A 27,090-nucleotide genomic window follows, 5' to 3' on the forward strand; every position below is an offset into this window, starting at 1 on the left:
TCTTCAACGTCTACATGAGCCCCCTCGCAGCCATCGCACGCCAACACAACCTCAACATCATCTCCTACGCCGACGACACCCAGCTGATCCTCTCCCTCACCAACGACCCCGCCACCGCCAGAACCAGCCTACACGATGGGATGAAAGACGTCGCCGAGTGGATGAAGAACAGCCGCCTGAAACTGAACTCAGACAAAACGGAAGTCCTCATCCTGGGATCATCGCCCTCCGCCTGGGACGACTCCTGGTGGCCCCCTGCCCTGGGCACCACTCCCAAACTAACGGACCACGCACGCAACCTGGGCTTCATCCTGGACTCCTCCCTCTCGATGACCAGACAAGTCAACGCCGTCTCATCATCGTGCTTCAACACCCTGCGCATGCTCCGAAAGATCTTCCGGTGGATCCCCACCGAAACCAGGAGGACGGTCACCCAGGCTCTCGTCACCAGCCGTCTGGACTACGGAAACACCCTCTACGCCGGAACCACAGCCAAACTTCAGAAAAGACTCCAACGCATCCAGAACGCCTCCGCACGTCTCATCCTGGACATCCCCCGTCACAGCCACATCTCCGGACACCTGAGAGACCTGCACTGGCTCCCCGTCAGCAAGAGGATCACGTTCAGACTCCTCACCCACGCACACAAGGCCCTCCACGACCTGGGCCCCAAGTACCTCAACAACCGCCTGAACTTCTACACTCCCACCCGCCAGCTACGATCAACCAGCCTCGCCCTCGCCGACGTTCCACACATCCGCAGAGCCACCACCGGAGGAAGATCCTTCTCCTACCTGGCAGCCAAGACATGGAACTCCCTCCCCATCCACCTCCGGCTAACCCAGGACCTTCTCTCCTTCAGGAAGCAACTCAAGACCTGGCTTTTCGAGCAGTAATGTTCCCCTCTCCCCCAGCGCCTTGAGACCCCTCCGGGTGAGTAGTGCGCTATATAAATGTTATGATTGATTGATTGATTAACTCTTCTCTTCGTCCACCCAAGGCCCCTTGCTTCAAAACACACACCTGTTTGACAAGAAAGGACCAACGCTCCTAATAAATTTATTGTTATCAGGAAAAGCCATACAATACAATGGTAAAATCAATCACATATAGAAAAAGGAATAAAATACCCCGTCATAAAACGAGTAAAAGTGTAAATCAAACACAAGTCTAACAATGGGCAAAACAAACAGTTCTAACCTTGGCAAGCATGGAATGCATTTATGTATTTTTTTACTTTATTTCTGAATGACAAGTAATCCGCAAAACAAAAAAAATGGCATACAGATTTAAAAAAAATGGAGTAGCCCGAAATGCTAGGCACCTAAATCCTGGCCCAATAGTGCACTTCTTTTCAGTGTGCAGAGGACATGTGATCAGGATAAAAATGTCATCACTCACAGTGCAAGACAGCCAGTGGATGAAATGGGTTGAAGATTGCCCCATGCTGTGGTGAACGGAAGCAAAATTTGTAGTCACCTAAAATGACTGTGGTTCCAACATAATTTAAATCTTAGCTACTCGAATAGTAATTGTTTAAACTGCTGATCTTCGCTAGCGGTTTTCAAAATTACATCTTTTATTTTTGAAGGTTTTGTAAAATTTTGAAAACATTATGCGCGTTTACGTGAAAGTATGCATTAAGTGAAACATGTAGTTTGCCAGCATTTCACAAAGGATCGGAGAAAGAGAGTGGTTGGAGAAGAAAATGTTTCACAGTTAGATGTTTCTCTATTCCCCCGGAGGCAAAAACACAAATTCCATAACGGTAAATTACACATTTCAGGAACTTGGAAAATTTTATCAGCATAATTTATATTTCACCCCGACAGGCCTCCACAATTAGTCAATGCCAAGAAGCTGCTGAGTGAATGTGCGCTTTCTCTTTTTTTTTTTTTCCATAATTAATTTTATTCAATTCATAGCATATAAATCAAGCTGGATCAATTAAACAATCACTTACAAAAAAAAAAATCAACAGCAGATAGCTGATTAAACAGTCATCTCCATATGTTCTAACATTGGTCCCCATATCTGAACCCCCAATTATTTTTCTCTTCAGTGATTTCAAACAATACAGACTATATTCCAAATTAAAAATGTTATAAAACTTGACCCGCCACATCTCAAATGATGGGGCATCCGGCTGGAGCCATACTGAAGCAACACATAATCGTGCAACTGCCACTGCTATAAATACAAGATATCTGAATGGATAGCATACTTGGCACAGTTTGATAGCCTCCCCAACGCCTGTTAACATTACCTCTTTGGAGTTATGTACATTCACCCCCGTAATTTCAGATATAAACAGCTCATAATGCCTCCTAAATTGTACAAGACATATACAATCATAAAAAATATGCACATTATCAGCCCCATCCATAGCACATCTGAAACACTTACCATCGTTTGTGCCCCCCCATTTCATCATTCTTGCTGGTGAATGATAGATATTGAATAATGTCTTGTAGTGTTGAGCTCTCAAACTAGTTGTCAATAGAATTTTACCAGCATTATCAATTGATTGTTGCACATATACACCTTCATGTCCTAGTCGAGCCCACCAGTTACTATCTTGAATCTCCAGATCATCCTGCTGTGTATCCATTAACACACTATATAATGTACCTATCTTTGCCCCTTTTTTAATTGCCTCCACTACAGGGTTAGGGGCTATTCCTGCATGTTTATGATGTTTAAATAAGAAATCACGAATTTGTAAATATTTAAAGAAATCCTCTTTTTGCATTTTATAGCGATCTATTAGATCTGAAAATGAGGCAAGTACTCCCCCCCCCCCCCCCCAAATATGTTTCCTAATTGCCTAATCCCCTTAGCCCTCCACCTCTCCATCCTTAAATCCCAAAAGATGGCAGGGAATATAGACGTAGTATTCATGGGGGTATAATAACATATCTCTGTTAAAGCTAACATCCTGCAAGCTGATTTCCATACCTTATATGCTGTCAGCATTACCTTAAAACAAGTTCTTTTAAAGTAACTAAGCTCCAAAAACTTAAATAAGGAATTTCTAACATCTGACCCCAACAGCATTTGATAGATAGTTGGTGCTTCCGCCAGCAGCCCTTCCTCTCCTGTCAAAAAGATCCGCATATTTTGCAATAGACACACATAATAGTAAAGTGTGAAATTCGGGACTGCCCCTCGATCTCGTGGTAACATCATATACTTCGAGGCTCGGCGAGCTTTCCTTTGCCCCCATAAAAACCTATCACATATAGATTGTAGTTTCAATAGTTGCGTTCGAGTCAACTCCAGTGGGACTGCCCTGAAATAATACATGGCCTTGGGGAGAATACACATCTTGAGTACATTGCACCTCCCGACCAACAAGAGATGCAAGCATTCCACCTTATCCAATTGTCGTTGAGCCCCAGAAACTATCCCGCCCCAATTGACCTCTATTAAATTCTACAATGGCAACCTAAATTTTATACCCAAATACATGGCTTCATCAGTAACCCGTGCATCTCCAGGGCAAGCTCCTTCAGTACACACAATCTGGGTTTTGGTTGAATTCCATTGCCACCTCCCCAAATGCCAGGGCCAAACTTTCTATCTCTGCAACTGCTTGCTCTGGATCTGATGTTGCCACCGCAATATCATCCGCATAGGCTAGCACCCGCGCCTGGTATTGTCCACAGGTCATTGAATTAATCCTATTAGTTGTTTCCAACATTGCCAGGAACGTGTTGATATATATGGCAAACAGTAATGGAGAACAGGGACACCCCAGTCTTGTCCCCCTACTAATGTACACAGGAGCTGATTCTCTACCCATTACACAGATCATAGCCCGAGGAGATTTAGACATAGTTTGTATAGCCCTGATATAGCGTACACCAAACCCTATCTTATGTATGAAAGCCCATAGGAACGGCCATGAGACACGGTCAAATGCTTTTTCAGCATCTAAATAGATCAGACCTAACCTGCTGTGTTGTATATTAGCATAGTCTATCATCGTGATTACTCTATTTAAGTGTTTGACTGTTCTCCTGCCAGGTATGAATCCATGTTGATGTATGGATACCAGTGGAATGATTACTTGGGCTAACCTTGCTGCAAGAATTTTCGCATATACTTTGCCATCTGCACTTATCAAAAAAATTGGTCTATATGACCCTGGCAAATCCGAGGGTTTGTCTTTCTTTTTAAAAACACTATGTTGGCTTCTTCCCATTATGGTGGCGGGTTCCCAGACTGCGCTTCCTGGAATGTAGCCAACATATCTTCCTTGATTACTTGAAAAAGCATTTGATAAACCTCCAATGGCAGCTTATCTGGCCCTGCTGCTTTCCCACTAGCCAGTGAACCTATTGCTTCCTCGAGCTCTGCCATAGTTATCGGAGCATCCAACAATCCCTGCTCTTCCTGTCCTAGGCCTACTAGATCCAACTGTTGAAGAAATATTTCTATGTTATCCTCATTACATGTATCTTGTGTATATAACTCTTTGTAGAATCCATGAAATACTTCCAAGATTCCTTCCATATTTTCTACTGTGTTAGCCATGACATCAACCAAAGATGATATTTTTGTGAGGATTGTCTGGCTCATAGCCTCTGTGCCAGACATCGTCCTGTAGCTTCACCATACTCATACCTTTCTTTTTTATATGCTTTATACTGGCCAGCAATTTCCTTACTCCAGAACCTGTTGATTTTAACTTTACAACACGCAATCTTAGTTTGTGTCTCCTTAACTTCTTCTCCCTTTCTGACCCCCTGTATAAGTTCTCGCCCGCCTATCCTTAAATCCTCCAAAGGACCCTGCATGAAAATCTGTTATTGCCTTTGTTTAGCCAGCCCATCACTGAGCGATTCTCCTCTCAGCCCCGCTTTCAATGTGTCCCATACCATCGCATAGGAAGTAGATCCTCTATTAATCTCCACTCTCTCTACCCGCGGATGGTGCTGGCTGGGAGGCATAGGCGACCGCATATCAAGGTGGAGTTCATCCCACTGGGGATTGAGGGCACTTATCCTTCTGATCTTTATCATTCTACTGTCATTTATTGAGCTGAGTTGATGCTGTTTTGAAGATAGATTTCAGGCGAACAATTCTTTTTGGCCGAGCCTGTGAATTGACTAATGCTGAAGACTATTCGGTCTGTTTGTGTGATTCAAAGAGCCCTGAAGAAATTCTCTTGGCTATTTGCCGAACTGAATGAAACACGCTGGCTGCCTTTTTGTGAAACCTCGTGTAAATTTGAAAATAAAGGATTGAAAGAAATATAAAGACTGAATAAGCTCTTTTGTTCAAGTGGAGTGCTCTATACGTAAAATATTTTGGAATCTGTGATCAGTGGCACCAAAAGGCAACAGGTGCTGAGAAGTGTGCAAGAACCATCCATCTAATAAGACTGTAGCACAGTTGTGAGGTGCTTATCGTCAAAGTCCATTGCCTAAAGCTTTCATTGGATTTTTATAATCTCAGGAAATTGTGCAGCCCAGATTTTCATGTTGTCATTGAACTGGCTATCCAAAAGCAGTTTCCTATTAAAGGTAAATGTCCTGCAATCCTTCACTTGCCTAATAATGAGAAAATCGAGTACTACTGGGCCATGGTCCGCCGTGATCCTGGGCCATACCTGCATTTATGCCCCCACAATAAGTAACCTAGACATAAAGATATAATCGAGCCTAACTAATTTATGATGGGGATATGAATAAAATGTATAGCCAGGATCCAAGTGATTTTCAACTGTCCACACATCTACCAATCCGTGGCCCTTTATAAGTTGCCGCAGCACCCTAAAAACTCTGGGTTTCCGGCCCGTGTATTTCTCATAGTCAGTGTCCCACATCTTGCCTTCCACATGAATGTTAAAATCACCACATAATATCAACGGGGTGTCCCACAGGGCCAATTCTACATTTAAATGCTCCAATATTTCTGCCTCGTCAAAGTTAGAATCGTCCACCGTACAAATCACTACATTAGTGTCCCCTACCCTACACTCTGCTATGGCCCACCTCTCAAAATTGTCAACCAATTTCTTGCCCGTCCCAGAGATTCCTTGTTGAGCCAAAATCGCCACACCCCTATTCATAGTGGGCTGTCTAGTTGCTACAATCAGTGTAAACCCAAGCTCTTTTAAGACCTTACATTTGCTCCAGGGTATGTGTGTCTCTTGTATACAAAAAATATCAGTTTTTATCAAACGTAAGTCGGACGCTATTCGTTGCCTTTTACTCATAATTTTCAACCCACAGACGTTAAACGTACATATGCGTAGCCCCCTATCTATCATCTTAGCCTCCATCTATCCTAAAAAATAACCAGATGCATATCATTGCCTCAAACATCACTATACTAATCACATTAATCATGTTAAGCTTGCTATGAATATATTTTTTTAATAACCCCTGCCCATCACCAACCCAACCCCTTCCCCAAAGTGCCCTGCCCATCACCTGCCCACCAAGCCCCCCGTATGTCCACCCCAACCCCACCACCCTCTCCCCAAACATCGGCCATGTGTGTCCATGGCCCTGCGATGGAGTGTAGTAGCTACCTACCCGGTATAACCCCCTCTCAGACGCCATTCCTCCCGACTCCACAGAGACTCAAGCCAGAACTTAAAAAAAGAGCCTGACCCCAAACAGGCAAACCAACCTAATTATATCAACTACAAATGAAAGCCTAGCCCCTCAACGATATTTTATCTACATCGTTGTTCACAAAGTTCCCTTATAAAATGAGTACCATATCATTAACAGGACTAATCCAAACATTGAGGTGAAGCCTTCTAAAGCCGGGTCACTACCATTTCCCACTTTAGATAGATGTCCGGTATTCCTTTGCCTGGATTTCTGACATGAAAAACCGTATCTGCCCCTTACATATGGTTTTCAATGTGGCCGGATTTAAAAGAAAGGCTTGCACCCCCTTGCCCTGAAATTGTGAAATGAATAGTCTGTGTTTCCACCTCCTTTCCACAGTGTGATGGCAAAAATCAGGCCGTACAAAAAATTGCATGCCTTTCCCCTCCCTCTTCCGATCTGGCCTTGCCAGATCATACACAGCCTGACGTGCTAAGAAATTATTTAGGCATATCAAAATCGCTCTGGGCCTTACGGCCCCTTGACCATCTTTGACACTAGCTTGTTTAAACGGAAACCTATGTGCACTCTGTATTTCATTGGCCCAGTTCCACACTGAGAGCTCTGGAAATGCTTCTTTGAATAAGTCCACCACAAATTCCGAGTGTCCTGTCCTTCAACTCCCTCTGGAATCCCTATTATGCGCAAATTATTCCAACGTCATCGATTTTCCAGATCATCAATCTTTGCGTCTACATCTTCCTTGTATGAACTCATATCTGCAGTTGTCGCTTTTTGGATAGCCATCTCATCTTCGAGGACCAAAATCCGTGTTTCTGCTTCTGTAATCCTTTCCGTAAACTCATTACAAGCTTTAGCAATCCTGCGAACTGTGTTCTGTAATTTCCTGGTAGGCAGTGTGGGTTTTTGAGTTCTCTGTACGAGTCTCCATTCTGTGATCCAAAATGCTCTGATATATTGAGCCCTGCGAAATTTCCTCATCTGGATTATTCAATGCCTCTCTCCTGGCCAACTCAGGAACCCTTTCTCCTTCAGGTGCATTCTCTAATGAAAAAGAAGCGCCCCATGATGCGCTCTCCCTCTTGCTAAACAACTGATTCTTTTCCTTAATTACTCTTATCTTTTTACAAACAGTCATTACATCTGTGCTCTCCTCATCGAGATAGACACTGTTCTGCTCACTACTGTCAAGCGCATTCTCTTCCTCTGATGTATCCGAGGGATCGGATAATGAAAAACATTTCTCACAGGAGTCAGTCCCTTTGGCAGCGACTCATGTGTACCGCTATGTTCCTCCACATCAAGGGTATCAAGGGCACCCTCAATCAAAGCAATCAATCAAAGCATTTATATAGCGCACTACTCACCCTCAGTCTCTGATCCTATGCCATCACTTCTCCCTTCAGTATTTACTTTCTCCCTCCACTCCTTAATATTTTCCAAATTTTGTTCATGCTTTGCTACTACCATTGACTCCACAGCATCATCCCCCTTCTGCCCATCTCCCATGCTAGTATTAGGGTGCTTCTGTATTACATTAACACTACGATCCTCCAATGTCAAGTCGCATTCGTAATTTGTTGCTGCCTCCACCTCCAATACCTCCAATACGCCCCCCTTATCCTGTGTAACAGCTAGCCAACCATCATTTTGTCCTTCTAGAAGTTGCTGCCCCTGAGAGACATTGACAGGCGAATCACCAAGAACCCCTACTACTAATGTCCCTGGTATTCCTCCTGTGCACAACCCATAAGCCCCCGAAGACGTAACTCTTCTTTTAGCAAGAATCAGGGGGACTCTCTTATTAGCAGTTCCCTGCTCACCCGCCTGTAAGATAGTGTCCAGGTTGTTCTGCGAGTCTTCCGCAATAACGCGCTGTACACCGCGCCCGGAAACAGCTGCTCTATTACCAGATGCATTCTCCACCAACACATACGTTTTTCCACCTCTAGCCGCTTTTGGAGGCATGTTTGCTCCACTGCTTAGCTGCTTGGCTGTCTGGTCTGAATGCTAGAGGACTCCGCCTATCTCCCCCACCAGACGTCTCCGATTTCTTTGCCGGCAGCCCCTAGTCCTGTGACGCCGTCGGACCCTGCTGGGTATCCTGTCCGACTCAACCGCTGTAGCTTAAATCAATTCCGCCGTAGGTAAGAATCTTTTCCAAGTACCGTAGGCACCGTTCTCTTCTTATCTTTACGGCTCCAATTTGCCCGCAGCCTCCCCATTCAAACTCTCCTTTTTTGCTCCAAGGGAGGAGAGACCAGGAGCTCGCTACTCACACGTCCGAGAGCTTGGACACCATCTTGCCCGAATCCCAGAAAAAAACGAATGTGCGCTTTCTCAATACAAGAAATACATAAATAAATAAACTAAAGAGAAAGTAAATTTTGATGCTCTTAGAAACAAAGGGAATTGGTGTTACAAAGCATAAGTTACTAATACTGATAAAATGCATATATCCTTCCAACTTACATTCCGTGTACTCTTGGACACTTTCTTATTCTCTGGACCCAAGTGGCCCCAAAAAGACTAAACGTTGGTCACTTGCTAAAAGATAACATGTTCATTGGCCATGAGCCCAGGGTGGTCAGCATTCAAGTCGGTGCCCACCTAAATGCTATTTTAAAGAAAAATGTGTTAAAATATGTTAAACCTCAATTATATTAATCTTCCTGGTGAAACCCTAAGGCATGGATACAACTTCACCTGCTTAAAATGATTGGCAACTTTAGATGCTCCAGCAAGAACTTACAGGTTCATCCACCTGTGGCAAACTTGCCTCTTTCTCGGTCAGATCTTCAAAAGCTTTGAATAAAGAGCAGAAATACAGTTCCATGCATTTCTTTGTAGGTTTTGAGCAAACTGCTATTGTCTGGGAATTCTCAAAGAATTCCAGGAGTGTTCAGGGAAAGATGGAAATGTCCTTGCGTAGTCGAAAGAACAGGCATTTGAGCATGTGGAATTGTAAGAGATTTGCAATACTGAATATGTAGATTTGATGCATTTGTGCATTAGCGTGTAACTTTTTTTGTTTCCCTATGATTAAAATATACTCACTATTATGTAAACTCAACTCAAAACTATTTTTAGGATATTCATCTGGTTTCATATTCAAGGTGTGAAACTACCTGCAGAACGCATCGGTCTATACAGTAAGACCTACTTAGAAACATCTGACAAGCCCCATCTTAGGCTGGGTTTTTGGATGCAGAGATCCCGCCATACTTGCCACATTTCTGTGCTTGAAAGTTTTGTATGTGAGGCAAAACTGTGAATCAGGAATGGGGCTCTTAGCAAATATTTTGTTGTGCATACAATTTTGAATTAACATACTCAAAAGCCCTTCAGAATCAGGCCCTCTGTACATTCTCAATTGAAGATGCACACTTAGCACTACACGCCATCGAAGCTACCAGGCGTGGAAGTGAACCAGGATCACCCTCTTTTTGTAATCATCCATACTTCTGTTTCACCATTTTCACCAATATCTTGGCTTTTTCAAGGTTGTGCAGACCTTAATTTGTAGGTCGAGCCTGGGCAGCGTATGTGCTGCTCTGTGACGCATGCTGTATTCGAATATGGAATTGAAGCCGATCCCACTCTCGGCCCATATTTTTCATTGGCTTGTGTAATTGTCCTTCGTAAATGCTGGCTTCTGATTCATTAATAGGCTTGTTGATCCCTCCTTAGTACTGCATTGTCTTTATTTATAACCTCCCATGAGGACTGGCCCATTTACTTCGATTGTTGCTAGGTATGTCTTATTTAGTCTGTAAGCACTATTTTCTTAAATTAGTTTCTAGTACTGCAGGCACGACGTGCTATCTTGTAACTTTCAGTGCGTCATGCATGCTTTCCCTTTCAAAGCAGCCCGGAACAATCATGGCCGTTTCTTTGCAATGAAATAGGTCTCGCATTGACGAGTTTGAGACAACCTATTGCATTGCAAATATGTTTTTGTAAAAGCGCCCCATATGGCGCTTTCACTTTAATGTCGGCCATGCCCCTTTCTTTAGAAGAGCCACATCTAAAGAAAGGTCCTCGGCCGCTATTAAACTGAAACCATGGCATGAGGCACTTTTACGAAAAAAAAGGATTTGCTTGTTAACTTGACAAACAGATGCTTTTTTTTTGTAAAAGCGCCCCATGCAGCGCTTTCACTTTAATGTCAGCCGCACCCCTTTCTTTAGACGTGCTCGCCTAAAAAAAAGGGACGTGGCCGACATTATTGTGAAAGCGTGGCATGGGCGCTTTTCAAAAATTGCATTTGCAGTGCAATAGGTCTTGCTTTTGCTAGAGTTTAAGATATAAAGCAAAACCAAAGGGGATGATGGACAGAGTGTTGAACATTGCAAGCACTCACCCCCAGTCAACTGATCTGTGTTTAATCCATCATCATTCTTTCCCTCACTCGGTCACCCCAGTTCAGACATGGCCATATGCAAATCAGTCCGACCCTGTGCCTCATGGGAACAGTCCAGCCCGAACTGCCAAGCCATGTCTTTCCTGGACCGGAAACAAGCATCCTGGTACCGGTTTCAGGTTCATAACACTCATCAGCCAGGCTATCTTGAATCCAGTGGCAAAGTGAGCAAGGGATCCATGTCTGGGCATACCCTGCCAACTTAGGGCGAACAAAGCAAAGCCAAAGGGGATGATGGACGGAGTGTTGAACATTGCAAGCACTCACCCCCAGTCAACTGATCTGGGTTTAATCCATCATCATTCTTTAGCTCACTCCACCACCCCAGTTCAGACATGGCCATATGCAAATCAGTCTGACCCTGTGCCTCATGGGAACCTTCCAGCCCGAACTGCCAAGCCATGTCTTCCCTGGTCCGGAAACAAGCATCCTGGGACCGGTTTCTGGCTAATCAGCCGTCATCAGCCAGGCTAGCTTGAATCCAGGGGCAAAGTGAGCAAGGGACCCACGTCTGGGCATACCCTGCCAAATTAGGGCGAACAAAGCGAAACCAAAGGGGATGATGGACGGAGTGTTGAACATTGCAAGCACTCACCCCCAGTCAACTGACCTGAGTTTAATCCATCAGCATTCTTTAGCTCACCCCACCACCCCAGTTCAGACATGGCCATATGCAAACAGTCTGACCCTGTGCCACATGGGAACAGTCCAGCAATGTTCAACACTCCATCCATCATCCCCTTTGGTTTTGCTTTGTTCGCCCTAAGTTGGCAGGGTATGCCCAGACGTTTTGGATCTGAATGGCAGTGTCAAAAGCGCTCAAAGTCCTAAGGCTAGCACATAGATCAACAGAAAACCAGGAGGGACAAAACCAAAAGATTGAGGGAAAGCACCCTAGAAAGGTCAATTTTCAACATATATATAGATATTATCTACTGGCGCTCGCCAGTAGATAGTTATAGTTAGGATCGTGTTTCCATAGGAAATCCGCAACATTCTATTTGGAATAACTTTGGCGCCGATTGACGAATCCTCATGAAATTTTCAAAATAGGTGGGGCGCTCCGCTCCTTCCCTGAAAGTCTCGGGGGGATTTGTCAAGTGGGGGCTGAGAAAAAGGGGGGGTCCCAAAACGCGTTTTCCCCATGCATTTTTCCATAAGACCTTTAGTCCAAGCTACAGCCCGAACGGCTGAACAGAATTACTTGAAATTTGGCAGAGAGGTAGTCCTCAGGTCAGGGATGTGCCTTTTGCAGGTCTGGTGTCAATCTGTTCAGTATTTCCTGAGAAAATAGCATTTAAAAGCATATATATATCTATGAGCGCGCACCGTGCGCGTACGGTAAAACTTACCGTACGCGCACGCTGCCGTGCACGAGCGCGATTCTGATTGGTTGTTAGATCTTAGTAAACATTCGAATCGGTCGAAACCAGGAAGTGTCGGACGCCATTTTGTCTCTCGCAGTCTGAGGGGGTGAAAAACAAAGGTGGAGAACGTGAAAAGGGGGCAGGGTGGACAGTTCCTGACCCCCTAGCCTTTGTCAGGGGGTCCCAGAAGGACCCCCAAGGGCCAAAATTTCCTTTAATTTTTTTGCGAAAAATCGCAGAGTACGCGTAGCGTGCGCGTACGGTAGAAACGGAAAAATTCCGCGAACTGCGTAACGTGGGCGCGCAGTGCGCGAAGGGCACCGCGCACCCACAGCGCGCGCATGGTGCGCAAAGCGCTCCGTGCGCGTACGGTACGCGCACGGTGAAAAACCTTTCAAAAAAAAAAAATACATAACTTAGCATTTAAAATTCACTGAAAAAACCATAGGTTTCACACACATTATAGTTAGGAATTAGCATTTAAAAAACCTTGCAAATTCACTTAAAAAACCATAGGTTTCACACATGTTATAGTTAGCTGGACATTTCCCTCGTGAAAAACCATTGAAATTCCCCCGTTATAGTTAGTGCAGGCAACTATAACTCACGCGACAGCAATCCTCTGCTGATGACGTCAGATATTACATCACTGATGACATATGTGTCTTTCTGAAAAAAAAATATTTGTAATATATGTATAGCTAAAAATTAATGGAAGAAGACATGGGTAAATAAGTGTCTAAATACAGTGATGTAATATCTGACGCCATCAGCAGAGGATTGCGGTCGCGTGAGTTATAGTTGCCTGCACTAACTATAACGGGGGAATTTCAATGGTTTTTCACGAGTGAAATGTCCAGCTAACTATAACATGTGGGAAACCTATGGTTTTTTAAGTGAATATATATATATACATATATACATATATATATATATATATATATATATATATATATATATATATATATATATATATATATATTTATTTATTTTGCTGACACCATGACATTATAATAACTGATGGATGGATTTACTTGTTGCTGTTTGAGTGCCTAACCTGACATAAATAAAGACGCTGTTCTGTTCACTAACCACCCTGTGAGGTCATTTGAAATACCTTGCCATTGTGAACATATTGTTTTACACCTTTTTTATTCACAACGTGAAGATGTGCTGGCACACAAGTTTTTTTCCAAATTCACAACATATACTGTTCCTTTATTAAAAACATCTACCATGCAATTTTTATTTTGCAGTTCTTGCCTTTTAAGTTCAACACTTTCAACGCCAATCATCTTCTGTCTCAATTTCCTAACACTTTTCTTTGAGGGTTCTGCTTAACTCTGCTAATGGATCCCTTTTCAACCGCGATTAATTTTTGTAAACAACCAATATTTTCTTCTCCGACAGGATATGTTTTTTTATATTTCATGCTGTGAATTGTACTCAACATACATAAATAATTTACAACATTATATTTAATAAACCACTCATCTCTAAGCAGTAAGTTTGCATTACCTCTTTTGTCTTCTCATTAATAAGGCTATGATCTGCAAGCAAGAAGTCTAGCCAAATGATTTAATATTGCAAACTTTTAAATATCAGACAACAGTGGGATGTACTACTATACCTAACCTATCACACCATACCTAGCCTAACATATCTAACTTACCATATCAACCTGCTGCATCTGCCTACCATACCTACCCTACCATACCTGATTTACAACATCTTCCTGTTATACCTACCAAACCTACCTACAATACCTACCTACTCAACCTACTTACCATACTTAAGCCTACTTACCTACAATACTTACCTACTTACCATATTTAACATAAGATACTTACCTTACCTACCATAGCTAATTTATTACAGCTTCCATACCTGCAATACTTATCAACCATACCTGCCAAGTCTACCACCCATAACTACTTACCTACCATACCTACCTCCTCACCATACCAATAATATCAACCCACCATATCTATCTACCTTAGCTACAGTACCTTACCTTCTATATTTCACCTAAACTACCACATGTAACCAAAGTACCATGCCCAACCTTCCATACTTGATGTACAAACGATGCCTAACCTATAGTACCTGAAAAGCTACAATGGCTCTGTCGGGAAGAAAGCAATTACATTGCTAATAGGGATGAATCTTGTTAAAGAATACTCTGCGTAATCAGCATGCCAGAGAGTACAAATGGGATAAATCACAGCGCGCAATAACAAGATATTAGAACACAACAATATTGCAAAAGACTCAAAATTGCTTTAAAAAAATTATTAATTGTTATTTTTGATTTTTCCAAACATTTTTAGAAAAACACTTTTCAAGGGCTGTCAAGGTGAGGCACAATTTATACATTGACAAGTGTATCAAAGTGCCAATGGGTGCTCAGTGCTGGTAGTGCAGTGCATATATACAAGAGTGAAGCTATATACAAATATATACAAGTTGGAGAATGGTCAGAACAACAACGGAAACAATATCTCTGGTTGTGGCAGGACCGCTCAATGGTATACTCCAAGAGATTTGTTTAAGACTGAACCATGTATTATCATCGACGTTTTGACCCTGATAATGCGTTAATGAGGTGTCATAGCGGGTCCTCCTCAGGACAAAAAGACAGCCCAACAAGTGGGAGGTATCGCTTGGCATCCCATGCTGGGTGGGGCTGCCAGATAGATCTGCACTTGTCAGGAAGGCTCAGGTAAGTGAAATCTCTGAGATGAGGTTAAGGGAGTGAATCCACCTTAAAACAACACATCAGTGTTGAACCACCCCGCAAGAGTCCTATGTCGAGTTGGCAGTTAATTAGTGCAACTGGAAGCGATTCATTATAAATCCAGGCAACGAGTCCGTGAATGTTAGCGCGTCTCAGTCTGAAGTCCTCAAAACCTAACCTATAGTACCTAGCATGCCTAACTTATCATACAAACACTACCTTCAATTCTGCAGTGTGTATATTTTATGTTTTTAAGAAAAAAGGCTGCTGTTAAGTCAGTGGGAATCTCTAGTAACGGCCTAAGGTCCTGCAGCCTGCTACAGGAAGGTGAGGACTGCAACCTTTGAGGGCATGAAAGTTTGAATGCCCTTGCGTCTGTAAAAATATTGTTCGCTGTGCCAATATTTATTTTCCTTTCTCCCTTCCTTCCTCTTCCATTATTTTCAGTGGGCAATTGGACATTTTACATTACAGATATCTGTCACTGTATAACTTATGTAGTAGGATCCATTTGGGACCCCACTCTGTGTTTCACTAACATCTCTATTATAGTGTGTTGTAAAGCACCTTCTTGTGCAACTAGATTTCACTACATAAAAATAAAGGTACACAGTAAAATATAAAAAGAGTAGCCCTAATGAGTTTTCACTAAAGTGTGTATATATACATTATATATATGTTTATGTTTTGGACATACCTTCTCAAAATCGCTCTCATGTTTAAACTATTAACTAAATGTTGTGAACCAATTCTACATATGGTATTTATATGTAAAATATATTTTATCCCAACAGATGACTCAATGTTCGGTCGATTTCAGGAACTACAACACAGGTAAATCATGCCAAGTAAACATAACTTAAGAATTGTTTCTCTTTATTGCTAATATGATCCTTATATAGGTGGGCAATTTCCACGTGCTCTTTGTCCGTCTCTTCTGTGTTGGCCCCAAGCTTTTATATGTTATGAGAAATTAAGCTATTGGAAAGGAGAATGACTTGTATTTATTTATGTAGTACTACGTACGACATTGAAGGATCTTTATGAAATGTAGATGGGCAGTGGAGGACAACGGGCAGGGTGAGTTGGTGTGGGGAGTATGGAAGGGGAAGTAGAGTAGCAGGCTTTAAGGATCAGTCCCAATAAAGTATGTAAGTAGGCATGCATAGATAACTTGCTAGATATCACTTGTAAGGTTTGCTAAGACGTAGTGACAAAGGGCCAGACCCTTAAATTGCGTTGCTTTGCGACTCGCAATTTGTGACTCCCAAAATGTCTCAGACACTGTTAGCGATCCCTAATGGGGTCACAAATTGCCTGCCTCATTAATATTCATGAGGCAGGTGCTATTTGCGACCCCATTAGGAATGTCTAGCACTCCCAGTGATGGTGGCTTGCTGGGGCCAGCAGACCACCATGGCTGCTGTGACTGCTTTTTTAATAAAGCAGTTTTTTTTGTAAATGCAGCCTGATTTCAGTTTCATTTTTAAAGGGCAGGCAGTGGTCCCTGGGAAAATTATTTTTGCACACATTAACCAAGGGGAAGTGGTCCCATGTGGATGCTTTCTTGTTTGCGATTGGCTTACCACCTACTTGAAGTAGGTGGTAAACTACGAATGTTTCGCAACCGAAAATGCAGTTGCAAAACAATGGTACATACCATTTGGACACGCTATTAGGAAGGAACGCCCTTCGCATGCCCCATCTTAATAGCGAGTCGCAAACCCTAATTTGCGAGTCGGTAATTGGTTACAGAGTCGCAAAATAGGGTTTGAACATGGGCCAGACCAATTTTGCGGTCCCAAATGGGCCCATTTCCTGTTTGCGACAGCAAAATACACTCGTACATCTGGCCCAAACGATTTAAACTTAGATTTTAAGGTCACTAATGTTCCTTCAATGAGTACTGGACGCTCGTTCTTTTCAATGTCTTCGGACTGGTAGTTCTCAGCCTAGCTGAGCATCATAGCATGCGGGCAATCAGCTGCAGCGCATCAAATGAAATGTTTAAGTACTGAGAAGGCCAACAGTGACAGTTTTGGTCTATTTCCACTGGTGATTTGTGGGCCTCTTTTGCCATGATTTTAGGTTTCTCCTTTTTTTCCCTTTGATAGCAGTTTTGGATGGACATGCTTGGTATTTTTCTGTCCTCTCAGAAACCCTGGACAGAGTGAATAAACAGCAGTAAGGAGGCTAGGATGCCTGAGTGCATTCAGAGATTTGTGAGGCTTCAGAAGGAAAAAAAAGTAAAGGGTTTGTTTTTTAGGTAGTGACTGGAGGCCCCCAAACCAAAGACATAGTGGGTCCCTCTGCTGTAGGGGTTAACCTCTTCAGTGCCCCGCCCTTTCCCCGCCCTGTGCCGGGCGTTGCATTAGCGGGCGGGGTTCATGACGAGATAGTCTCGTCATGGGCACAGTGCAACCGCGCTCCATGACGAGACCATCTCGTCATGGGCACTGAAGGGGTTAGGTAAAAAAAACACAGATCCTTCCTATTGGTTGAAACCACATTTTCTGCATTAGGCAGTTAGTTGGTGTATTTATCATCTATTAGAATCAGTCCATAACACACTGGGCATTTCTTTGGAGCCGAAGGTTTAGATGATTCTCCTGCAGTAGGCTCATATTTGTTCAGGCGGTTAACTAATAGCAAAGGAGAATGAATGAGAGGGTTCATTACTAGATGTTGTTTCAAGCAATTGTGACTTGCATATTGTAGAGTTAAAAGAGCCTCACACTGTGTCCATGTGACAATATGCACCTCTTTTTATCATCCCACAGGCCTGATAGATTTTCTTGTGCAGTGGAGCTGTGTCACAAGTCTCCTGGAATGTTCTTTTCATTGTGTTAGCATGTTACTCAAAAGAGGACTAGACTCCATGGAGTGAGTGTTGCCCAGCTTCTTTTTTAACGTGGGTGGCTTCCACCCTCATGGCCAGCAATAAAACTGTTAAATTTGGCAGGCGTTGAATATTTTAGGGTGGTCCAGGCCACATATTTGCGGATCAGTTGCATCTAGGAAAGGTTCTGATGGTTCTGTGAGACCTATGTCTCTACACCCTCTATTTGCTTGGAATGTTTTCTTCAAGCATTATAAAGCATTCTTCAAGTCATGAATGCTTGCACCCTGCATCGCTGCATCTCTTTTCCTAACGGGATGTGAGAATATTGTGAGACCTGCTTGACTAAAGTAGCCAGTGGCACCAAACTAACTAAACTCTTCAGACCAGGATGGGCTAAGTGGCATACTGCCTGTACCCAGCTCCCGTTCAGCCGTACAAACATGATCAGCAGCAACTTACACCGGGTGTAGCAGTGTTTCCACAACAAAGATTGCAGAGCAAATTATTGTACTTGGCTATTATTGGGAATTATTCCTGCTGATGATTGTGCATAAAGCATAGGCACAGAGAAGTTGAGAAATAACAGAGATTCTATTTCAGAAGAATAATTGGTATAATAATTTCTTTGAGTTGTTGAGCATATTTCCTTAATGGAATTGAAACTTGTATAGCTTTACTTAAAGAATATCACTGCTTGCACATTATATTATTAAAAGTATTACATGTAGTACCTTAATTAGTCATTTTACCACACGTCTTCCTTCAAGGAAAAACCTGAGTGCTCAAGTTCACTGCCTTCTAAAAGTCAATTGCTTAAAATGAAGTTCTTGTCATTTTAATGAGCTTGCACTAGTATCGACTTTAGGGCACAGTGGCAGTCAAATCGATTGCTTGTCTGCCTTAGAGTCGCACAGACTCAGGGAAAGTACTCTAACAAAGGCATTTTTGCACGGATGCCAAGATCAGGGTAAATTCGTATCCCTGCTCAAATGGAAATTTGCACACCGATCACAATTCTAAGTTGTGCAAAACTTATTACACCGCTCCTGTTTTGGCCTGGCAGATTTCACCAGCTAAAACCGAGCAGCATATACCATGAGTAAATGCCTGGTAAACAGCATAATATGATAGGTTTCAAGCAATACATATCAAATCTGCGTGTTAAGTCTCATTATGAGGCAAGGAACTCAGATTGAAAGGTATTACCTGTTCCTGGGCAATACCCAGACTCACTCAGGGTATAAGTATTTACTCACTCTGGTAAATTCCTCATCATATTGTGCCCTACTTGGAATCCTGCCCTTAGAGCTTGTCTTTTCTCATACATTCATTGTAATATTTAACTTCTCTGAGGCAGCTAGAATGATGTGAATGCTCCATTTTATTTGCGGTTGTGGGACAATACCATGCTCACAAGTTTTCTCAAGGTGGCATCTTCACCATGAATATATAATGTGCTTAATAACTGTTTTCACTCTTCATATTTTCAACCCGCCATGTTGAGATATAAATATATGGCTTTGATAAATAGTCTGGGTCTTTGGGAAAAAAAATGCACTTAGAATTTTACATCCATTTTTCCAAAGTAAATTATGATTTCATGGATAGATATTTGTAGCAATAAAGAGGCTTGTGAGGAATATTTTCATCACAGACCGTTTTCAATGTATACACCCTAGTTTCACTGTGATGTGCCAAAAAATGATCGCAATCTTAATCCGGAAGATAACACATTGCTTTCTATTTGTGGGCATAAGGGTCCTTGGATAAATGTAATGAAAATAAAATTATCAGTAGATAGATGCTACAGACGAAGGTTTTTCACTGAGAGATCAACTCATTTTGAATGTTTTTTGTCCTCTGTGTCATCACAATCACCTAACTTTTCAACATTAATTTTGAAATCATTCTGTCTACTTTTTGCATTAAACCAGGTTGGATTTGAAAACAAATGGGGGTAAAGTCCAGCAACCCAAGGTCATTCTCATACATCAATGAATTCAGGGGAAATCCATTCAGCTTGGGGGGGATGAATATGGCCATTCGTGATAACAGAAGAATGATCAACAATATGTTGTCAGATTGAAAGAGGAGATAGGATACATTACTACATTAAACTCTTATGAGTATCAGTACCTTCATTAACATTATTTGTGGATCCCACCTTTACCTTGACCAATATGTGGAAGTGCATTTCCTTGAATAATTACAGAAGAGTAGGTGGAAATGTAAATAAAAATAGTATCTATGTATTGCCGCATAGCTGCAAAACAACCAGTAAAGACTGATTACAATGTTTAATTCTTTGGTACCACTTATGTTTGAATTAAAATGCATAGGACCAATACATTATTTGCTGTAGACATGGTGAAAAAGGATGAGCCTAAACTCTGGTTGTTCCGTGATTATTATATTTTGAGAGTAAGCCCAGTCTTTTATACAATGTATTTCGCAAGCGTTTAACATCAAAGGGGTCGTTTATGATGTCGTTTGGAAATGCTCTGAACGGCATTCGATTCGTCCGATTCGGAACCCCCCTTTCCGACCGACTTAGACTCTTTTCGGAGCAACTGATTACGGTGGCTGGAAAGCATCGGGTGCCCGCCACAGGATGCAAGGTTTTCTCCAACCACCCCTTTTGTCAATGGGAGCCTGTCTTCTCGTTCGGAACACAAGCTCCAATTGAAGTCAATGCGGGTCTGAATGAACGATGTCCTGAAGCATCGTAATCGGTCAGTCGGACTCGCCGAACCCGATTCGGTCGGAAAGGATTCCAAAACCGAATCTGTCCGAAGAGTTTCCGGACTACATCATAATCGGCCCCTTAAAAACCAAGAATGTAATAAGGTAATCAGATTTGCCCTTCAACAAAGAGGACATCACTCCAGTCTTAATGATTGCTTTGTATTTGCTAAAATGATTGGCCAAACTTCACAGTTGTTAAGAATTATTATTGGGAATGAGAGGCTATGAGAACCCTGCAATTACAAAGTTTTCATTTTCTGGATATTTTTAAGTACTGCTGCTGCAAAAAAATCACTAGTCGCTTGATTGGATACACTTAACTGTTGTAGTCTGGGATTAGCAATTGTGCTATTAATATATGTGGTATGCATGAAGCCTTCTTAGACAGACAACCCATTTTGTATTTTACACTACTAGTGCTTTTACACTACTAGTGCTGTAACAACATCACTGGTCATTTGATCTGATACACTCAACAGTTGTAGTCCAGGATTAGTAATTGTGATATTAATAATTGTGGCATGCATGTAGCCTTCTTAAATATACAGTCCATTTTGTTACCACCATTGCAACTGTTTTCCTTAATTAAACAGAAAGATCTAACTACATATTAGCAGAACTTGCTGCCAGTCTTTTTGGTTGTTGTCATCTTATGTTTCATCCATTGATGAGATTCTGAGGCCAGCATTGCTTTATATTTAATTAGTTTACACTTTCTTTCCTGAAATCCCATAAGAAATTGAGTTATATGTTGTCCCCCATTGCTGCCATAGATACTACTACTTTTATTTTCCACTTCATTTCACTGATTATTTGATTATGAAACCCCAGGATATTTAACACTTTTGGACTTTGAGTTCTTTGAACCCTCAAGGTTTTTGTTTTAATTCCTTTATTGATAGGTACAGTCATTTCATGGGAAATCGATTTTTAATATTGCAGAACAAAGAACAATTGAAGTGAAGATCTTGAGGACCAGTAAAGAGTTTGTTGGTCTATAGTAATACATTTTGATTGACCACAAAGGTTCACGGCTCAGTGTAAAGGTCATACTCTCTACAGATCTGATTAGTTTGTGATGATATTTGGCTCCTGATCTGAGTATCTCTTCCTAGATTATTGCACGAGGGCTTACCATTAAATATGGCACAATTTAAAGAGGTGCACCACAGTATCATTAAATCTCCCCTTTTGTTGTGAGTAAGCTATTTGGGGCAAAAGTATTGCTACTTATCGATTAGGTATGATGCAGAACATGCATTACATTAAAAGTATCCACTAGCATAATTTTATATAGGATGATGTACAACTAAATAACTAATTCCCAGGGGTTATGTAAACTTTCCTTATAAATAACTCTTCAATATTCAATGAGCTTCACACAATAGCAGTGACTAACAATCCTTCAGCATGTTCTTTTCTAGTGAGCTAGCAAGAACTTGGAACACAAAATAGTGGCTACTAATAGGATTTAACCATCCAACTTTTTGTAAGCATATCACATCTGAGATCAAATATTATTTCCTTTTTGTTCATCAATTACCATTCCAAACGTCTATTATTCAAATTCTAGTTGTACAGGTCAATAATAAATCTTCACTATCCAATTTTCTGAGTGAAGAGTCGGAGGAATCCAGTTGCAGGATTCTAAATGCTATTTACAAGAATGAAAGTCTAATAAAGAGTATTGACTAGATAAGGATGGACTGCCTTTCATTATTTACCTTGATATTTATCTGGGACGGTGCATATGTGCTTTTATCGGGAAACACTTATTTCACCATGTTTATCCTTTGATGTCAATTGACAGTGTAGACTTCATCGTTTGTCACTTTATTTAACATGTGTTTTCAAACCTGCACAAGACCAGTTTAAGCAAAACACATCCAATCTGTTTATATGGGTTTCATATAGCTGGACCATGTTACCTATTGTTAGTGATTTAGATGTCCAGGTGCCCTAGAGTAAAGTAATATACTAAACCTACAATTAGGAGTTACACTTTGTAATATCCCTACTATTCAGACTTCTGAAAAGAGAGATTGTGTGAAGTATCATAAGAATTCTGAACTAATTTAAATGGAAAGGCTATTTAAATGTGGGAAATAATTCATCATTATTATTTTATCTAAAATTGTATTTTCCTAATTTGTGCAATAACAAATTGAATTCAAATTATAATTAGAAATAGTAACTGTCTTCAAGATGACTCTCAAAATTCCATCTAAGTAGAACAACACCTATTTAGGACTCAGGGCACCGCTTAATTACATGGTAGATGTTCCCTTTGCAAATGCCTCAAAGAAGCCCTCTTACAGCAGGATGTTTTGTTGCGATTGTGTACTCTTTGGAAACAGTATGTTACACTCTTTGCTGTGTATTAGGTGTTACCTCATTCATGTGTTTTTAGATTTGGATTGAAATGCAGTTGTAAACAGGGCTTTTTGTTACCAATTCTTGAAAATTTATATAGGTGAGCTTTGGCTCCTCCCAGTGGAGTAGTTCTCTCATGCCTCACTTTATTGGGTGTTTGGTGTTTTATTCCACCTCCTATGGAGTGCCTACATTGCAGTGCATGAGGGACTAATTTGCAACTCAAAGTACATGGAATGATCACACATTAAATTTGCTAATCTCGCAGGTACATTTTACTTACAAACAAAGTTTTTTAGTTTTGTTCTTCACTGCAGCAAGCTTTTTGGATTATTTAGTTAGGAGTCAAAATGTAACCCAGGCCTGTTGGCATTGCCATAGCTTGTTATGTTGTGAGATCTCTTTCCTTACAAGGTGAGAAGTGGGTAGAGTCAGAGAAATCAATCATTACCGTAACAATGAGAATACCAGCAATATCATGATGGCTTTCTACACCTTAGCACACACAGAGAAGGGTACTGTGCTCCTGTTTTGTTTTAAGAAATTCTACTATAGAAAGCATTAACTCTAAATCCATGATTAACCACATACCCTGTAGACAGCACAACTTCGAACCATGGAGCCGTGTTTGCTGCTTTTGTGTTTCTGTTCTGTAATGTCAAGAGTGCATGCTCGAACTCTCTGAATTACCAGGTTAGTGCATTCAACACCACAATTTCTTAAAATACAAAGGTGAGGCTCAATTCTGAGTCTCCATGCAGGAAAAGAATGGTTTCATAATACTGCCTTCTAGTCACAAAAGTACCGCAATCAGCATGGTAGTAATTTTACTTTACTTAGATGTTCTGCTCTACCCCTTTCTCATCTGTTCATGGAGAGATACTCAATGTAGAGAAGCTTTGCAGCTTCAATTTATACAGTGGACCCCTCTTCAAGTGTCACAGATATCTGCCCATTAAGTCCACCCTCCACTGAACTATTGATACTGGGGGTAGTGGTAATTCTGGGGGACTGGGGGAAACAGAGTTAACATAGATCACATTGTGGGATCTGAGAGTATCCATAGGAATGAGAAATTTCTTGGGAAATTGATACTGTGGGACATATTTCTTAGTGACTCCTTATTTTACCCCAGACTTAAACCAGAGATTTTGACTGGAGATTCCGCTTCCATCAGATCTTGTAAATCCAGAGGGCCTGGTAACAGTAGTTACTGACCTCTATGGTCTGCTATCTCCTCCCTCACCCTGCCCTCACCCTCATTTGCGCGAGGCAGAGAACAAAATGGCGGGTGGACTCACCCGGAGGCCCTGAAGCGCCCGATGACTTGCAGCTACCAGCGGTGTCGAGACGTGGTACCGGTATATGATGGGTGTTCTGCGGTGTCCTCGGTCCCGGGGAGCTCATACTTGGTGGATTGTTGTTGCCGCATTATGAACGGGAGTGGCTCTCTGGTGGAAAAAGTGATCTGCACCATGCAGCCAGGCAAGTGAAAGCCCCAAATGCGGGAAATACCCGGGGAAAGTGTCACACCTTGAGACCAGCCATAACACGGACGGTGAGAGGGGCATATGCATGAAGGGATTTTATTGAGTGCTCTAAGCTCTGAGGACATTTAGCGGGGCTACAACATAAAAAAAAAATGAAAAAGAATACACAAAATGAAGGAATAAGAAAGGACTTCACTGTCCAGAACTGTGAATGTATAATTGTACACCCACGGTCGATGACGATCTACCACAGAAGCGGAGTCGTTGCTGGCGAGTGGTGCATGCAGCGCCATGGTGGATGAGGTGTTTCGTCACATAAATGCAGTAGACAGGAGCACTGAAACTTGGCACCTACCCTGCTGGATATCAGACATTGTTTTCCTCCTCATCTACCCGTTATGTTCCTTTCCCTCCCTCCATCGATCTTGTTTTTCTATGTTTACTGAATGCACTAGCAACGGTTTTAACTGTAATGTAACTGTAACTGATGTAATGCTATAACTCATCTTAATTCCTCATGTAAAGTGCTCTGATACCTCTGGGGCCAGCCTGGACTTCCTCATCTCCTCGCCATGTCTCCTACCCCCTCCCCCACCGCTTCCCTCCTTCATTCTTTGCTTGCCTCCCCTATTCCTTTCCTCTCTCCCCTGAATCTCTTTCCCCCTACCGGCTTTGTTTATCCTGGTGCCTATGCTCCACTCAATCTCCCTCCTTGTCGCCCTTTTTACATTATCCCCTTACTCTCTACACGCCATGAACCAACGGATGCGACTCGTAATTGACGTACCTTCTGTAACAATGGGTCACTTGTAACCTATGTAACCCTACCAGCCTGACTCCCTAAAATGGCACCCTTAAGTATGCCCTTGTCCAAAGCACTCCTACTCCCCTTGTTGGGAATGGATCCAGCATTTGCCCTGGAGTCTCAGAGACCCTTCTGAGAGAGTCCACAGTGACAAGGGAGTCTCACATAGTAGAGGACTGGGATTGATCCCCTTACCTCTGGGAACTGTCTCCTACCACCGGAAGTCGGGCACTGTGTTCACGCTGGGTTTTCTACCTCCTACCCCTCTTCCCTCCTTCATTCTTTTAGGTGTGCCCATGACCAAAGCACTCCTCTCCCCTTGATGGGGAGGGATCCAGCATCTATGCCGTGGAGTCTCAGTATCCCGTTTAGAGAGTCCACCGCGACAAGGTAATCACACTAAATGGAAGACTGTGAATGACCCCTTTACCGCAGGGAGCTGTCTCCCACCCAGCCGGACATCGGACACAATTACTTCCTAGTCTCCTTGCTGTGTCTCCTACCCCCTCCCCCACCTCTTCCCTCCTTTCATTCTTTGACTTGCCTCCCCTTTTCCTTTCCTCTCTCCCCTGAATCTATCTCCCCCTGCTTGCTTTGTTTTTCCTTGTGCCTATTCTCAGCTTAATCTCCCTCCCAGTCGCCCTTCGACATGACCCCCCTACCCTTCTACACGCCATGAACCAACGGATGTAATTTGTAATTGATGTACCTTCGGATGTAACTTGTAATTGATGTACCTTCTGTAACAATGTGTAACTTGTAACCTACGTAACTCTACTCATGTAAAGCGCTCTGATACCTCCGGGTCTAGCCAGCGCTATATAACACTCAAGTAAATAAATACATTAAATTAAATGGGATTACTATAGAGCTTGTAGTGAAGCCCTAAATTGTTTAAAATTATTATACTAATCATTGTTGTGGAGTCACCTTTGCTTCATGATTTTAACAGGATATGGTTTGAATGAGTAATGAATTATCTCACACAGAAGGCATGCTGATGATCATATATTTATTAATGTATAATACATGCTTGCATTCAAATGGCATGTCATTTTAAAATATGAACCTCATTAGTAGATTTCAAGTTTTAAATGTGCACCTCATATTTGCAGACTGGAAAGCTTCACTAACGAATGGCAACAATTGGAAACCTGGTTTGCAGAGCAGCAAAATATTCTTCTTAAAGTGAATGGGGAGACTGAGGTGGACGAATTATGTAAGAGTATTGAAGAAGTAATTTTGGAAGCAATTTTTAAAAAGAACAATAAAGGTAAGATTGAAGTTATTAACTTGTACTTGTCATGTCTAATTGAATTTGTGTATTTGTTGACACTAACGGATATTCACTGAAAAAGCCAGAAGTTAGAGCAATGTTCTAGTTAGGTGTGAAAATTAGTTAACAACTAACCAAAAAACAGTGACATCTGGCAGTTACAGTTCTGTGTAACTTATAACCTGACATATTACATCACTCATGACATGTTACATGACATGATTGATGACATCACTGATGAAATCATCTAAGCTATTGCTCCTGAAATAACTCTAGAAACTACTAGATCCTTTTAGAAAAGAAAGTAAGTTATAAAGTGCCCACAGACATATATAACATAGACTGATTGTATGTACATGTGCGCATTTATGAACTACAAATTGTGTAGTCTTAGAGTCAGCTCTGATTCGGGATGTAACAATGTATTTTGTTTAAAGAT

The 27,090-nt window shown here is 41.9% G+C and overlaps 1 protein-coding gene across 1 annotated transcript in view; it reads left to right on the forward strand.

Annotated features, from left to right (window-relative positions):
* SPEF2 (sperm flagellar and cilia associated 2) overlaps positions 1-27,090 on the forward strand; it is a 1,083,747-nt gene that overhangs the window by 311,147 nt on the left and 745,510 nt on the right. The window contains exons 15-16 of the mRNA XM_085631001.1: positions 15,915-15,954; positions 26,491-26,648. Of these exons, the coding sequence (XP_085487127.1) occupies positions 15,915-15,954; positions 26,491-26,648 (198 nt within the window). The remainder of the gene's footprint in view (positions 1-15,914; positions 15,955-26,490; positions 26,649-27,090) is intronic.

The sequence above is a fragment of the Triturus cristatus genome, chromosome 2_1, assembly GCF_964204655.1.
Source record: "Triturus cristatus chromosome 2_1, aTriCri1.1, whole genome shotgun sequence".
Taxonomy (NCBI): Eukaryota; Metazoa; Chordata; class Amphibia; order Caudata; family Salamandridae; genus Triturus; species Triturus cristatus.